Source organism: Vanessa cardui, chromosome 14 (genome assembly GCF_905220365.1).
Source record: "Vanessa cardui chromosome 14, ilVanCard2.1, whole genome shotgun sequence".
NCBI classification, from domain to species: domain Eukaryota; kingdom Metazoa; phylum Arthropoda; class Insecta; order Lepidoptera; family Nymphalidae; genus Vanessa; species Vanessa cardui.
In genome coordinates, this window is record NC_061136.1 from 13,390,665 (window position 1) to 13,408,727 (window position 18,063).

Below are 18,063 nucleotides of genomic sequence, written 5' to 3' on the forward strand. Positions count from 1 at the left end.
TTAAAAAAATATTTATTTTAAATACGTACAGCTACGGAAATAAACAACAAACAGCATTACACCATGGCTTAGAGCACATTCCACTTTGCTACTCGACTTCGGATTTAAATTATATTGAACATGGATTTTAAACTTTTATTAGGACTTAGGTTAAGTATGGGGTAAAGCGTATTTGTGTACAAACCGTCAATCATTCCAATCAGTTAGACCAGCGGACAGTGACGGTGTCCTTCTTTAATAACAATCCCGGCAATTAATTGGCTGACAACAGCAAAATTATCTTCTATTAACTTGACTTGTAATCATTTTTATCTTATACCGAGTATCAATACATATATCTGAGCTTAAATGGCCCAGTGGTAAGAACGCGTGCATCTTAACCGATGTCTTGAGGTTCAAGCATCACTATAAATATGTGCTTAATTTTTGTTTATAATTCATCTCGTGCTTGGCGGTAAAGGAAAACATCGTGAGGAAATCTGCATGTGTCTAATTTCATCGACATTCTGCCACATGTGCATTCCACCAACCCGCATTGGAACAGCGTGATGTAATATGTTCCAAACTATCTCCTCAAAAGGAGAGGAGGCCTTAGCACAGCAGTGGGAAATTTGCAGACTGTTACTTTTTTTACTTAAATACATATAACAGCATCTAGAAGTAAAGAGACACAATTTTGTTCCAAATTCAAAAATCCAGTTGCTGGAATCATATAAACGCAAAGAAATCTCCCTATACTCCAGTTACTGTAAGGGTCACTCAAGGATCAATTATATAATTGACATGCCGCATCTTATAGATTATAAACACGAGATAGTGTTGTTACCTGATGATAGTTGTATGTAATTAATATTATTACTATGTTTTAAAGCTGGTGGGTTGTGAAACACAGTTTTTGAAAACTCCATATCTATTATTATTATTATTATTTTTTAATTCTGTTTTCTATTATATTTATTTATTTATTTTTATTTATTAATATTTATACATTATAAGTATTTTCTTATATATTGTTTTTATTTAATTTAATCATATATTCATTTATATATTACTGTCTCAGTTATGTCTATATCAAATAGTAGTATACAGAGTGACCAGTTTTTGTCCTTTTCGTCCGATGATGACTCGAGTAGCAATGCAAGTTACCACAGTACAAGTTTCGTTCCATTAAATGTAACACTTAATTCGCATTTCTCCACTCTTGGGAAAAATTTTAATGTACTTCATATCAACGCCCAAAGTATTCCGGCTCATTACCCAGACATGCTTGCATCTTTTGAATCAAGAAACATACATGCAATTTTAATTTCAGAATCTTGGCTTAAGCCTTGTCTGCCCTCCACGTCTTACTCCTTGCCTGGGTTTCATCTCATCCGCAACGACCGCATTGGCAGGGGAGGTGGTGGAGTCGCGATTTATCTCCGTTCATATATTCCTTTTAAAATTTTAAGTTCGTCGATTCAGCCCCCTCCCCCTGATGCGGCCGAACATCTGCTTTTAGAAGTCGTGCTATCCCATAGTAAAATCTTGCTTGGTGTTTTTTATAGCCCTTCTCTCCTTATCAACTATTTCTCTGCATTTGAAAGTTTATTAGAGACTCTAACCCCATTATATAGTCAAACTATAATAATGGGTGATTTTAACACCTGTTTACTCAAGAATGACAATCGCTCTAATAAACTCGTGTCTATAATTGAAGCCTGCGATTTACACATTTTACCTCTTTCCGCTACTCACAAACTACCGAACTGTATGCCATCCCTTTTAGACCTTATAATAGTTTCCTCACCTGATCTTGTTTGTAAATATGGCCAGTTGCCTGCAGACTCTTTTTCATACCATGATTTAATTTATCTATCGTATAAAATACGCCCTCCTAAGTCCAAACCACGAATACTTCTCCAACGTAATTTTGGTGGAATGGATGTTACCCGTCTTTGTGATGATGCATGTCAAATTGACTGGAGTGCTGTTACAGCTGCAGAAAATATTGATTCCAAAGTTGACATCTTTAACGCACTATTAACACAGTTATACGATATCCATGCACCGATTAAACCGGTAAAAATAAAACACTTACCTGCACCATGGCTAACGGATTCCTTAAAAACGTTAATTGCCAAGAAAAGCTACGCCAAATCATTATACAAATCTGACAAATCCGAAACTAATGCTCGTAAGTATAAGAAAATAAGAAATCGCTGCAATACATTGTGTAGGGATGCACAACGACGCCACATTCATAAATCTGTCGAAAACGGCGACACTGCCCGTACATGGAAGTTCCTTGAAACGATAGGAGTTGGAAAATCCTCGAAAAAGTTATCCTTAAATAACATTGATATAGAAAGCTTAAATGCACATTTCTCATCTTCGGGCAACTCTTTAGATATCGTCCAAAAAGCTACTACTTTAAATTCCATATCATCTTTTCCAACTTCTAATTTTCCTCCGTTTACTTTTAATCAATTCACTGAATGTGATGTTAAAAAGAATATACTGTCAATTGCCTCTAATGCCGTCGGTAGTGATTGTATTAGTCGTAACATGATCATACCCATCCTTGACATTATCACTCCTATCATTACCCATATCCTTAATTATTCTATTTCCTCAGGCGACTATCCCACATCTTGGAAAGATGCTCAAATTATTCCTCTCCCAAAAAAATCCAATCCAACAACATACTCTGATTATCGTCCAATTTCTATCCTTCCATTCCTATCAAAAATTTTAGAAAAATTGGTTTACCAACAATTAAACACATTCCTTAATAAAAACAATCTCCTTGATCCTTTCCAGTCCGGATTTCGCAGTGGTCATAGTACGACTACTGCACTAATAAAAATTACCGATGACATTCGTTTGGGTATGGACAGTAAGCAACTTACAGTATTGACCTTACTAGATTTTAGTAACGCCTTTAATAAGGTTGACTTCGATATATTACTGGAGCTGCTACGTTCTATTAACATATCTCCATCAGTAATTGATTGGTTCCGCAATTACCTGCATGGACGCCGGCATCGGATTAAGGTTGATGATACCTTGTCAACTTGGCGTAATGTCTGTGCAGGGGTTCCACAAGGAGGCGTGTTGTCACCATTACTCTTTTCTATCTTCATTAATACTATCACTCACAATATATCTTCTCTCTATCACATGTATGCAGACGATGTACAAATCTATACACAGTCAATTCTCGAAGATTTACCGTCTGCCATTGCTCGTATTAATGATGACTTATCTAGTATTTTAAACTGGAGCAATTCTTACGGTATAAAAGTCAATCCAAATAAATGCCAGACTATTGTCATTGGCTCGCCAAACTTGGTCTCGAGAGTTGACTGGGTTAACTTACCAGCCATTACATTTGACGGAGTCAGAATACCCTACAGTCATTGTGTTAAAAATCTGGGAGTGTATTTGGATAGAACGCTATCGTGGTCTTGCCAACTGCAAGAGGTTAGTAGAAAAACTTTTGCAGCTATGAGCTCGTTGCGACGACTGCGGTACTTTCTTCCCATTCCTACCAAAACTATGTTGGCTCAATCCCTACTTCTCCCCATTCTTGATTATGCTGATGCATGTTATCTCAACCTAACTGAAGACCAACTTAATAAACTTGAGAGACTTCAAAACATCGCCATACGGTTTATATTTGGTTTACGCAAATATGACCATGTATCAGAATTTCGTCATCAACTCAAGTGGTTACCTATTCGCCTTCGCCGGAATTTACATACTCTTTCGCTTCTGTACAGTGTGTTATTTATGCCGAATTTACCTACCTACCTACAAGAAAGATTTCATTATCTGGGGACTTCTAGTAAGTTCCTAAGATCACAAGATAACTTAACACTAAGAATTCCATCTCACTGTACAAAATTTTATAAAAAATCTTTCACTGTAAAAGCTGTACAATTATGGAATGCATTGCCTCTGTGTATTAAACAAGCAAAAAATCTATCAATTTTTAAAAAGCTTGTGAAAGACCATTTCCTGGCATTGTCTTATGGTGACAATACTTTTAATATTTGATATAGCATTTTGAATGTATGTATGTAAGTATCTATGTATGTATGTATGTATGTATGTATGTATGTAAGTATGTAAGTAAGTATATATTTATATATTTTTGTATGAATATGTGTATGTATATTATATGATAATTATTATTTAATATAGGTACATTAAACATTATATATATAACATGTGACACCACCCTTCTCTGAAATGAAGACTGTGTTTTTAAGCCCATAAGGTTGTCTGGTAGAAATCGCTACCTAGCGATAAGACCGCCTTATTGTGCATCTCATTTTATTTTCTATATATTTCATTTTTATTGTTAAATTACTCTGTTACTGTGGTGTACAATAAAGTATATTATTATTATTATAGTTGTTTCATTTTTAGAATAAAAATACGTCTATTAATATACGACGATATGAACTATACTTTCTCTGAAAGGAAAGAGTTAGTAAGGAGACAAAAGGTATTAAATTCATTTCTCCTTACGTAAGATGTGTCAAAACGAATGTACATCTAAAGGAATCATTAGATCTTTTAGTATCAACAGAGTTCACTGGTATCGTAATAGGCTCTAAATTTATTTTTGATAATATTATGTATGCACGCAAAAATACAAGGAACAAGCATAAAACTGTTACTTCAATTACTTGATTACACAGAGTTAGTAACTCTTTTGTGGGGCAATGTATTCAAAAATATTAAATTTTAAGACTTATAAGAGCGTTTGTTTACTGAAGTAACTAATGTTTATTAATTTATAACACACCTTGGGAATGAAAATTTATGATTGTGTGAATAAAATAGTTGTAAAATATGACATTTAAAAAAGTCCCGCGGTGTTTATTTCGCCGATTCTTCTCAGGATCGAGGTGTTTCTAAACCGGTAATACATTTTAGACTATTAATTATAAAGCGTAATACTTTTGAATATTGAAAAAAATTTTGTCTTTGAAAATTGATAACTCAATAGCCTCATTAGTCATCGGCCTCGCGACAAAGGGGGCCTCGCGAAAATGTTTTGTTAGTCAAAGTTTAATTATTCCTAATTGTTTCCGTACGCGTGAGAAGCATCTATCTAGATTCGCAGATATTTCTGTAAACACAATGAATTGTACAAAAAGGTACCTATTTTTGAGCATTAAAAGTCAAAGATCGTAGATGGATATAAAAGGCAATTAACTTTTAAAAAAAATGCGATACCGCGCGCCAGTATCGGGTCTTCCCCGATTCAATTATTTCTGTGTCATTCATCTGTCAAAACTTGCGGACTCGCGTAGTTTAAAGTTTTATTTCCCAGATAAACTCATGTTCTCAAACAGTGTCTAACCTTAACTAACTTAATTTTTTAACAACTGGGGAAACTCATCGATGTCACGGAGGACCGAGTTTGCTATAGCACCTTCGGTTAATGGTGATATTTTTTATACAACTTATTTACTATTATTTTTAAAAGAATACTAGCAACGCCCAACATTGATTGAGTAATTACTAACATTCCTATTTACCCCTCCTGTTAAGGTTATCACTTGTGTTAGGAGTAGGAACGACAATAGCCCAAGGGATCAGGATTGATCCTGCGGCTTTTTACATCACTACCCGGCTGTTAAACCACTGCGCTACTGAGATATTAATAAATATTTTAGTGGATTGTGTCTGTCAGTGCCCGATAACAAGCATGTGTTGCAAATAAATGCTCGTTAATCTAAGTTTTAAGATATTACGCTGGCGAGACATGACTTTTAAATTAAACAAATCATACATATCTTATATCTATTATTAGAGTATTAAATGTTATTTCTTAGGTTTATCTGGTGGCAGGAAACAGGATACGATGAGACCGCCTGAAAAAAAGAAATAGCAATTTAGTTTAAAATAAATTTTGCATTATATAAATAATGTGAAGGTGCTTTTAAGACTAAGTGTATAAATCTAATTAATCTTTATGAAATTATATCATAAAGTACATTTTAATGAAGTGTTCTTAAGTTATATCTAATTCAGTGATAAGGGACAAATTAACTGGAATTTAATTATATTTAATTTAATTACTAAAAATATTATAACGGAATCCAATAGATATGTTTACTACAAAATAAATACGCTTAAAACACAGTCTAATATTAATTTAATTGTTGAACGAAACTCAAGTGACGTCATCGGACATACATATAGTACGACAAAAATTAGATGTAGCATCGGAAAATGCAATGGAATGAAAATAAAAACGATTATTGCCGATTTACACAACTAATAGAAATAGCTCCCTATTGCGCCAGTTTGTGCAAAGATCATATTCGCGTGAGAAATAAATACTGACAATTTGGGATAGCGAACTTAATTCGGATGTGGTCGGTTTTACGAATTTTGCCGATGCGAAATCTAAGTTGTGTCGTGCGATAGCCCATACAAAATGTATGAAACTGATTCAGGAGAATTTCTGTTATGCGTTGCGGCCCGCCTCGGTGTGCGCCTATCTTTATACGTTACTGAAGATATCTGACAGGGGGCGGGCGACGGCCATATTATTTTAGAGAGGATAAAAGATTAATTTGTCAGTTGCATACTTTATGTGTTGCTTAACGTTCGTGTTATTTTTCTTAAATATGATTATAACTATGTTTGTGAATATTTTTCAGCATTTTGGTGAATGGTAGATTATATAATATATCATTATAACTTACTTAATACAAATGCACTCCAAGAATAAAATGAGTTAGCGCAATGAGTTACTAGATACGCTCCAACAAGATTCGTACCAGCCAGCGCGCTTATCCGAGCTACCATTACTCCTAAGCACGCCGCCATGCCGCTAAAATACGAAATTAGTATCAATACTATAAAATACTAATACAACTATATATGATCTACATTACAAATCACAAACTACACTGACTGATCCTTAATAATAACACCATAAGAAATCATGATTTATGACCCCACTATTTATGGCTATGGGGATAAGACAGACTTAGGTCTGTCTTGATACAATTGTATGTGATAAAGGCTAAATTATGTAAGATTTTAAATTAACATGGTTATTTTTATTATTAAAGTTTTTGATTTCGGGATATTTACATAGAAGTGTCCATATTGGACTACCTCCTTTCTCGTGCGTTTGCTGCGTAAACACTGGTCACCACTACTATTGTCACTTTCACCCCTACCATTGTCACTAGTTATATTTATTTTATATAGATTTATATTTTATATAGACGCTTCTAACATTATCAACATATACCCGCAATCTTAAGTCTCGTGAACAAGACATTCGTAGATAATATCGAAATATCGAGCTCCACCTGGTAAATACCTATTGCTCTAATTCTTCATTAACAAACAAAATCTTAAATATTGCTAAACACAAAATTATCTCTAAAACGTATAATTTAATTTCAAAAATAGAAGCGCATATTAGAAATAAAATTAACAATACTTATTATGTGATAGGTATGCGTACATTTAAAGTTACATATTTACAAAATGAATAGAAAAATCACTTACCGATAGGACGTCGGAAACATATCTACGTAATATGAGAAAACAATTGACAAACAAACTGAGTTAATCATGAATCCGCAAAACAAACATATGCTTAATATCCTTCCAGGAGCGAATGGAATTAAAAATCCAGAAGCAGAACAAATAAACAGAAGGACTATTAAAACCGTTTTCCTTCTCCCGTTCAGCAATGCGACGGCAAAAATAAGCACGCCGTACAATGCGCCTTGGATAAGGCTGACCCACACTGAAAATTCCGTCACCGATGTGATACACATCTGAAAAAACAAGTTATATTCATATTCAAGCCTGTCTGGGTACATCTGGTGGCAGATATATTCATATGATTCCAACGCGCCAACGCCAAACAGTCAGTTTACTTGGTGGTAGGGCTTTGTGCAAGCCCGTCTGGGTAGGTACCACCCACTCATCAGTTATTCTACCGCCAAATAACAGTACTCAGTATTGTTGTGTTCCGGTTTGAAGGATGAGTAGGCCAGTGTAACTACAGGCACAAGGGACATAACATCTTAGTTCCCATGGTTGGTGGCACATTGACGATGTAAGGAATAATTAATATTTCTTACAGCTTCATGGTCTATGGGTGATGATGACCTTTTACCATCAGGTGGCCCAAATGCTCGTCCGCCAACCTATACCATAAAAACAATTTTAAAACAAATTGTAATTTTATTAATAGCGTAAGGCCATTTTGTTCCAGTGATTATGGGACGATAGCTACACATAGAAAATGGGACATGGTCTGATTTTGAAGAGCCATTGATGGTTAAAAAAATACAGATGATTCTTGATTGTAATTACATAAAATGTTGCGATTTCACAAAGACATAATATTACAGAGCGGAAATAAGTTCCTGGCCGGTTAAAGAGCGACACTCATGAAAAAGAAACAAAATGAAAAACGGAAACAGAATTAAAAGAAAATTGATTGATAATTGACAAATTCTGAACGTGATGTTTCGGGGAAGACTTGAATAAAATAAAACAAAAGAATGTCAACATTTAGCAAACACACAAAATAATGGACGTGATCCAATCACAAAACAATAAAATCAGTATTAAAAAATTTTAAGCCAATAAAAACTCACGTCATTATTATCGAGTTCCTTATAATTGCTTATCAATCCACACAAGTTGTCAGCTTCGGTATTTTTATCATAACCAGTGTTAAAAGTCTCCATTACCAAAGGAAACCAAGCATAAAAACCATTATTGCTGAAAAAAAGAAAATTTATTGAGGGGACATGTTCAAAATCATTAAATTAATGACCTATAAGCACTATTATAACAAAGAGACCCGAGATGACCAAGTGGTTATGCGTGCACCACTGAATTTTCAAGTGCTGAATTTGTCTCGTGGCTCCCCACGTGTCCAATTTCAACAATATTCTGACACATATTTATCCACCGACCCACATTTGAGCAGTGTAGTGTGGTCCGAAGCTACTCCTAAAATGAAGATGAGACCTAAGCCTAGCAGTAGGAAATTGACAGGCTGTTGTTGTTTAAATAGATGCATAGATAGATATATAAATAAAGTCTTTATTTGGATCACAACACATGAGTAAAAATAAGAAGAGAAAAAAGAAATGATGACGTAGAAAGGAAAAAAACAAAAATAAACAAAAAAAAAATAACTAACTTACAAAAATATTTCGCATCTAATTTTATTTAATCTACATATATCTATTAAATATAATTAGATGTAAAATGAGAATTGCAATATTCTGGTAACACAAAGAAAAAAAATTAACAAAAATGAAGTGTAAAGTGGTATGGCATCCAAAATGGACAACCTCTCAGTTGAAGCTGGCATAATTATGGCAAAAAATGTTTAATTACTAACGTGGCATAAACAACGGACGTTATATAAAATAGCTGCACGATTCTATAAAGCAGGGGCGGCTTGAACAGAGGAAAGGTTTGCTCCACCAGAGACTGTAGTAGCGGAAGGTCTTTTCTTCTCAGTGAAGTTGTCTCATGCAGAACCACTCGCTTAACCTAGAACAAAAGAACATAGTATAGTACGACACACTTAGATATAGCGTCGGCAAAATTCGTAAAAACGATCTCAACCGAATTGAGTGCGCTATCCCAAATTATCAATATTTATTTCTCGTGTGAATATGATCTATTCACAAAAGTAATAACTTGTAATATCATATGACCTAATATATTCGTCAATTTGACATGTCGATTTCACTTGCACATGCACTTGCTTTCTCGGGTTGATCTGACGCGAAAATCTCTAGCGGCGAATAGCGTCGAATGGCGCGATAGAGACTTATTTCTATTGGTCGTGTAAATCGGCAGTAATCGGTTTTATTTTCATTTCATTGCAGTTTCCGATGCTACCTCTAATTTGTGTCGTACTATATTTATTTATTTTTTGAGTCAAAGCGTTTGAAGAGTATTACGCTAAATTATTATTAACTATATTTAGAGTGTGGCAAGAGCTGTGGTTTACGTAGTGATTTGAATACGTGGATCTTTATCGGTCTTCGATATGACCTCTGATTTTTTATTTATTTAAGTATGTATATACTTGAAGAAAATCAGCCTGAGGAATTTTTTAACTATCGAAGATGACATTGCATTTTATAATATTCTAAAATATTTTTGAAATTGTAATCATTAATGTTAAACTGATAATTGTCGGTGACAATCAATGACACAATTGGCTGTTAATAGGAATTCAATATTTAGTCGGATTACTAAATTAACACACAAACTAATACTGAAAATACTCACTGGATAGGCATTTAATTTAATTCCATTTCGTTCACTGATTTTCGTAAGCAGTTTGACAGCCCTTCTCTCGTTTCCACTGTTAAGAACAAACTTTGGGCTCTCGAAGAAGTAACTTGCTAGAACAAGTGATACACCGAGAGGCAAAGCTAAAACCAGCGCCAGAAGTCTCCAAGGTCTGAAGACTATGAAGCCAAGATCGAACGCGAAGTCGAGACTTAGGATGAAATATGCACAAACTGAAAATATGATCACATCTTTGAAGCACCATTTAGATAATTAAGCCATTAAACCATTTAGCGATAGGTCCCGCTTATACGTAGGCTCGAAGGACCAAATGTAGGGGTTGATTCCTACAATAAGCTAAGCTGAGAAGAATTTTTTTTTATGGTATTGGTTGGTGGACGAGCATATGGGCCACCTGATGGTAAGTGGTCACCATCACCCTTAGACAATAACACTGTAAGAAATATTAACTATTCCTTCCATCGTTAATATGCCACCAACATTGGGAATTAAGATGTTATGTCCCTTGTGCCTGTAGTTACACTGACTCACTCACCCTTCAAACCGGAACACAACAATACTGAGTACTGTTATTTGGCGGTAGAATAACTGATGACTGGGTGGTACCTACCCAGACGGGCTTGCACAAAGCCCTACCACCAAGTAAGAAATGTTGAATAATTCTAGTTAAGGGATGGTAACTCCGGAGAGTGCTAAAATAACCGAACCCGTCGAGTGCTGAATAAACACTGATTTATTGCGTTTACCAAAAATGCTTTGATATCGTTTTGTATCACAATGGTTTACTAGCTAAGTTAAATTAAAATACTTAATAATAATTACTAATGCGTGCAATGACACGTATAGATTATTTTAAGTAATTGAAAATGTCTTACTGTTGTAAATCGCAAATGATAGAAACAATGAAAAAGTTACTCCTATTACGAGTTTTCCTCTTAATTTCGTAGAGCAGGATTCCCCGAGTAACGTAAGCCCTATAGATTGTATTCCACTTGAGCTGCAATCATAATATCTAAATAAAAATCTATATATATGAATAAGCAAAATCATATTAACTAATATGACTTAATACTGCATGCTAATTGGTTACCCAATGCATCATTGTTTGCTATTGACCAATGACAATTCAAATTGTGTTATATGTGAACGTTCAGAGATGAGATGGCCCAATGGTGAGAACACGTGTATCTTAACCGATGATTGCGGGTTCAAACCTAGGCAAGCACCGCTGATTCATGTGCTTAATTCGTCTTTATAATTCATTTCGTGCTCGGCAGTGAAGGAAAACATCGTGAGGAAACCTGCATGTGTCTAATTTCATCGAAATTCTACCACATGTGCATTCCACCAACCCGCATTGGAACAGTGTGGTAGAATATGTTCCAAATCCTCTCCTTAATGGAAGAGGAGGCCTTATCCCAGCAGTGGGAAATTTACAGGCTGTGGTTGTTGTGAACATTTTAGAGTCTGTTAGTGAATAATATGTATTAAATATAATAAGTTGATATGATATTGTACTCACAAACTGCAGCTGAAAAACTTTAGAATAGCAAGAACGATCCAATTAGGTGAGAATGCGCTGATACTGGCCAGGATGAAGCTTCCCCACAAAGAGATGCGGAAGCTTTTAAGTCGACCTTGCGTATCAGAAAAGTAGCCCCACGGGTATGCCAAGATGATTGATCCTGGTTATGGACAAAATAACCACATAATACAGCTTCGATTGATCTTGATACTATGCCTAACCTGTTTCAGCAAAATCGTTTGTAAGCAAGTGTTACATATAAGCAAGTAGCTGAATGGTTATTTTATTCTTTTATATAATGGATGTTGATACTTTGGTTAAGGTTTATTATTTAGTGGACTGACATATATTAGACCAGTTTTTGTTTTGTTTGATATATTGCTGTTGGCCCTACTGGCCTTTACAGCGTCACCGGACGTTCGGGCGAGAACTAATGTCCTCAGCCCTGAGGTTGAGCGCGGGGCTCGAATTTAAAGTTCGTCCTGAGGGTGTCTCCTATGAGATCGCACCTCGGCTCAGAACGAAGTCGGTGGGAGTTTAGACCAGTCATATAATATGATATATCTGTCAACTGAGCTATTTTTTACTCTTAATTCACTAATATAATTTATATCATAGTTAAAATGACCAGGGATGTAAAGATGAGCACCACTTTTATGACAATCGTACAAATTCAATTTATATTTACCTAGAAAAGGCATGGATATCAGGATACTTTTCTGAATGTGATTGATCTCCAAGTCACAAGCACTGGACACCACCACAGAAAACCCGAACATGTCCAACGCCATTCCCTCCAACGCCATGCACAAAAGTACTGACATTCCGATTACATACCACCCAGTACCTAAACACAATATTGTCGTGTCAATTTAACTACTACCACTTCTTATACTCAAAAACAAAATAAACTTCATTCAAGTAGGCTTAAGCGTAAGCTACCACCGTTCCGGAAAGTAGATTCTACTGAGAAGAAACTCAGTAGTTACTCTTTTTAACATTTAAAAAATACAGTCTTATTAGTTAAATACAATGGCATTTAACTAATAAGACTGTATATAGTGAATGCATATGTATGTAATTTATCCTGCCTGGAAGTCAACAGGTATTAACTCCACGCTTTTTTATCATGTATAATATCTTGTATCAAAAAATATGCCTTTTTTACCACTGTATTTTTTACAAACGGTAAAGTTAAAAATGTCTGTCCTACGACAGGAAAACTTATTGTATCTCATCCAGAGAATCAGCATTGTCATGTAAATGACTGCTAACAATCTTATTCTTTAGCTGAAACCCATCCAAAACCATAAAATTTACTTTGCATATAGTATTTCAAGTAATAATACTGTACATTATGGATAGGAAATGAATAGAATAAGTAGTAACATATAAATACAGGAGGTGAATTTCTCAAGCAGTGAATGACTACAGCTAGAAGGTATTCTAGCTGTAGTCATATTATTATATACACTTAGAAGGTGTCGTGAAAAATGGAGAAAACTATGATCTGATTTTGATGCATTTTAACCGATGATTGCAGGTTCAAACCCAGGCAAGCACCGCTGATTCATGTGCTTAATTTGTCTTTATAATTCTACTCATGCTCAGCGGAAAGGAAAACATCGTGAGGAAACCTGCATGTGACAAATTTCATAAAAATTCTGCCACATGTGTATTCCACCAACCCGCATTGGAACAGCGTGGTGGAATATGTTCCAAACCTTCTCCTCAAAGGGAGAGGAGGCTTTTAGCCCATCAGTTGAAATTTACATGCTGTTGTTGTTGGTTTGTTGTATGATCTGATAGCAAAAACAGATGGGAAAAATTTAATAAGCATCGCAAATAAAAGGATCGCTTATAAGGGTCGCATCTGCTAAGACGGATTATTACACTGAGAAGAGAATCAAGATTTTCAAAATTTACATGATGAAATTAGGAACCTTACCTGCTACGTCAATAGCCTCGTCATAGGTATATATTTTGTCTTCATTTTGGTGATTGTTGATACTCCACACAGTAATATCTTTACCATCAAATATTTCAAAGAAGTCTGGATTTTTCGGGAGATATTTTCCGGACAACGCCATTTGCAATTTCAATTAACACTCGATCTAATAGCTAATACTGTTAAGCAATATTTAAATTAAAGACCATTTAACTTTTGCTAATAGAGCGTTAAATTTAATTCATACATTTCAACACACTGCCTAAAATTTAAACTAAAAACACCGAAACAAACTTTTCATGTAACTTGTAATTTGAAAGTGTAATTGTAACGAACTCTTATCAAAACCTCATTATTAAACACATATTTTGTAACAATATATGTTCTGCGAAGTCAATTATTTATAAAAAAATATAAATATATGTAATAATATTACAATATTATTTTATTAGTACATCGCCTGAACGAAACTGAAAAACTTTACTTGGGGCAGACAAAATGGTAATTGTGGAAGATAAGCGATTTTTGTCGTGTGTTTATGGGTTCTGTAGAAAAAAAATTTTTTTTTTCAAAATCAAAATCAAAGTATACTTTATTCAAGTGGGCTTTTACAAGCACTTTTGAATCGTCATTTAACAATTAAGTGAAGCTACCACCGGTTCGGAAAGTAGATTCTACCGAGAAGAACCGGCAAGAAACTCAGTAGTTACTCTTTTTCAACATTTAAAAAAATACAGTCATGTTAGTTAATTTTTAAGTTAATACAATTATTAAATTAATATATCCTGCCTGGAAGTCAACAGGTATTAATTCCACGCTTTTTTATCATCTACAAAATAACTTAATCATCAGCAGCCAATCATAATAACCCGCTTGACATGGGCCTCCCATCCAGGTGTGTCAGAGCTCCTGGTTCTCCTCCTTCAGCATCTATCCGCCATTTTTCTTCAGAGCATTGGTCTTATTGGCTGGTTTAGGCCATACGTGACCAGCCTACGGCTACTACTGTCTTTACACTCTGCTGTTCATTCAATTAGTAATAATTTATTTCAGAGCATTTTTTATATATATTAATTTTGTTTTCGATGCAATATTTCTTTTTAAAATTATTATTTTTTCTTGAAAGATAAAGTGAATAAAAAATACATGTAAGTTAAGTATGGTAGTATTATAGGTACTTAAATAAATTAAGTATGATTCACAAAAAAAATTAATAAATAATAGTGTAGTAATAGTAGTTTCATCAATAAATAAAAATATTTAATCTGTTTCCGAATTTTGACGTAATTCGTTGGCTTATATACCGCATAGGGTAAGCTACTTTACATTAAATAGATGGCGCTAACGTTTTTAAATCGCGCTATAAATATATGAATAAGAATCTACTTTTTGAGATTTTATAAAGTATTCATTTAAACGTTGTTTTATTTTCTTGTTGTTAGTTTAACTCTAAAACCGAAGGCGCCGATAACGATGTTAACTCAATTGTTAATAAGACTATCGGTAGCCGGGTTCCAACATGAATATTTAAATGCATCGGAGTTCATTGTGTTAACTAATTATACGCGCTATTTAAAACTTACTTCATTAAGGTAGGTAGATAAGGATCCTTGGAATTTAAAAGATTTAGAAATGAGAACTAAAGTTTACTCGCCCATAAATTGATATATGTAATACATACAATGCTAAAGTCATAACCACCCTTTTTGCTTCGCCATAATCTGTTAATTAATTGCATATCACCGTTCCTATTGAATGAGTTTTCCATAATTTATTAGACTAGCAGTGCTCGCGACCTTGTACGCGTTTCAATTAAAAATATGTACATTATTCTAGCCCAAGTTACTCCCTATTATATCAGTTACCTGTCAGTGAAAGTCCCGTCAAAATCGGTCTAGCCGTTCCAGAGATTAGCCGGAACAAACAGACAGACCGACAAAAATTGTAAAAAATATTATTTTGGTGTATATACCATGTATACATATGCATTGAGTAAAAAAGGGATATTTTAATTTTACAAACAGACACTCCAATTTTATTATATGTTTAGATTACATATGAATCAAACACAAAAAAGTTCTGTATAAAGACAATTTACATTTGTGTATGTATTTCATATTGAACATTCCTAACAACATACTGTATGCAAGACTGCCTGTCTGGGAGAGGAGCTAAAGCTAAAGACTCATTAAGGAAACGTTATGGAATTAATTCGGATTTCTCAACCCAAACTCAAATTTGGAATATTTCTTACCCTGTGTCTACAAATATGTACCAGCACCTGTTAGCATCATTAAGAACATATTTTGTTTCCTGTAAATTTAGTGTGATGGGGCATTTCTCAATATTTAATTCTATTTTGTATGCTTTGCAATTCTAGGTTACTAATGTCTACATAAATATGTATTACGATACCATTATTATAAGTACTCTCAATCTATATTAATATTATAAATGTGAAAGTAGCTCTGTCTGTCCGCCTATCTTATATATCTCTTTACGACGAAAGCGTTGAACCGAATTTGATGAAATTTAGTATGAAGCACTTGAACTTAATATTAACCATCCCTTGCGTTCCAAACTTTACTTGCGTTTTTGCACATTACTATATGTCGTGTTATAGAGTCTTCGTCAAGATCCTGGGAACTAACGATGTCTTCCTGTAATCGGTCAGGAAGACATCGTCAGTTGCCTCGAAACAATAAAAATATTCACGTCTAGCTTTCATTGTACTGTAAATTGTTCTATCTTCATCCTGAAGAACCTCTTCTCTAAACTGTGTGCTAAGGCTAATACCTGATTCCTGTCTTAAGACAGTTTAAACAACGGTTGGTTCCTTAATTCAATACAGAGGCAGTACAATTATTATTTGGCTGTGAATTTAAACAAACTAAAATAAAATGAGTAGATAAGTTTATGAGTAGTTTTATATAGGTATCAAAAAAAACTTTATTCAAGTGGACTTTTACAAGCACTTTTGAATCGTCATTTAACAATTAAGTGAAGCTACCACCGGCAAGAAACTCAGTATTTACTCTTTTTCAACATTTAAGAAATACCATCATATTCGTTAAATACGATTATATATGCATGTAATGTATCCTGCCTGGAATTCAACAAGTATTATTTCCACGCTTTTTTATCATCTATAAAATCTTGTTTCGAATAATATGCCTTTTTTACCAATGTATCTTTTATAAACGATTAGAATTTACGAAACGGCAATGTTAAAAATGTCTAATGTATAATAAGAGGAACAGATTATTAATTAAATGAAAAGAAAAATTAAACGTTGCTTATATAGGCTAGTTTATTTATCATTACAGAGATAAAATTATAACAGATAGACATTACTGCGGCCGCTCGGGTCGCGTGCTCTTCGGCAGGATGATGCAGAGGAGGCCGCTCGCTGAAAATAAAAACAGTTATTTTAATAAGATATGATTCGCTTGCAGAATTAACGATTTCTTGATTTCTGCTATTTCAACCATTTTTGCTGCTTGCTGCTATTTGCTTACTTAATTACTTAGTAATATTTAATTCGTATAAAATGAATTGCATCTTTTAAAAGCTTATTGAAAATTAAATTTCAATAACTCTTATTAACGTCCTGTACGTGTTAGAGTGAGTGTGAGTCCAGGTTAAAACGCGTGCATCTTAATCGATGATTACGGGTTCAAAACCAGGCAAGCACCACTAAATATATGTGCTTAATTTGTGTTTATAATTCATCTCGTGCTCGGAGGTGAAGGAAAACATCGTGAGGAAATCTGCATGTGTCTTATTTAATCGAAATTCTGCCACATGTGCATTCCACCAACCCACATTGAAACAGCATGGTGGAATATATTCCAATCCCTCTCTTTAATGGAAGAGGAGGCCTTAGCCCAGCAATGGGTAATTTACAGGCTGTTACTTTACTTTAATTTTTTACGTACAATGAGCTGCCTTTGCAAATATTAATATTTGCTTAATTGGACTACTTTTCTAATAGATTCTAAATTGTTTAAAATATATATATAAAAATAATAACATTAGCGAGGGCAATTGCTTACAATTATATCGCGTCTCAATAGATTTGGAACAGTTTTATAGATATAAACAAGAAGAAATTGAAAGTATCAAGACTATTCAGTATTCCGTAAATCGCGTCTTGGAAAACAATTAATCCTGAAAGTTGATACGGCGTGTTAAAGATACTCACCGAGATCCAACGTGTTGGACGAATGTGAATTGGAAAATATCTTCTGTGAAGCTACGCGTA

General features: G+C 34.3%; 2 protein-coding genes across 2 annotated transcripts in view; both read right to left on the reverse strand.

Moving 5' to 3' along the window:
• Nucleotides 1-6,467: 6,467 nt before the first annotated feature.
• Nucleotides 6,468-13,941, reverse strand: LOC124535434 (synaptic vesicle 2-related protein-like). The gene is made up of 9 exons (XM_047111647.1): nucleotides 13,800-13,941; nucleotides 12,540-12,698; nucleotides 11,849-12,011; nucleotides 11,202-11,323; nucleotides 10,303-10,538; nucleotides 9,398-9,552; nucleotides 8,640-8,766; nucleotides 7,534-7,808; nucleotides 6,468-6,841 (listed from the first exon to the last, which is right to left on the reverse strand). The coding sequence occupies exons 1-9, from the start codon at nucleotides 13,939-13,941 to the stop codon at nucleotides 6,703-6,705; spliced, it is 1,518 nt and encodes a 505-aa protein (XP_046967603.1). The 3' UTR covers nucleotides 6,468-6,702.
• A 3,143-nt stretch (nucleotides 13,942-17,084) lies between these two features.
• The window catches only part of LOC124535354 (synaptic vesicle glycoprotein 2C-like), a 54,684-nt gene continuing 53,705 nt past the window's right edge, over nucleotides 17,085-18,063 (reverse strand). Inside the window, exon 12 of the mRNA XM_047111552.1 lies at nucleotides 17,085-17,208. Coding sequence (XP_046967508.1) covers nucleotides 17,150-17,208 — 59 coding nt within the window. The 3' untranslated portion in view covers nucleotides 17,085-17,149. The remainder of the gene's footprint in view (nucleotides 17,209-18,063) is intronic.

Excerpts from the sequence above, each read along its gene's own strand:
- LOC124535434 (XM_047111647.1), bottom strand. The coding sequence starts at position 13,941 with ATGGCGTTGTCCGGAAAATATCTCCCGAAAAATCCAGACTTCTTTGAA. Across the intron at positions 12,699-13,799 it reads CGAGGCTATTGACGTAGCAG|GTACTGGGTGGTATGTAATC; the intron begins GTAAGGTTCCTA and ends TATTGTGTTTAG. Across the intron at positions 9,553-10,302 it reads TTAAATTAAATGCCTATCCA|GTTAAGCGAGTGGTTCTGCA; the intron begins GTGAGTATTTTC and ends CTTTTGTTCTAG.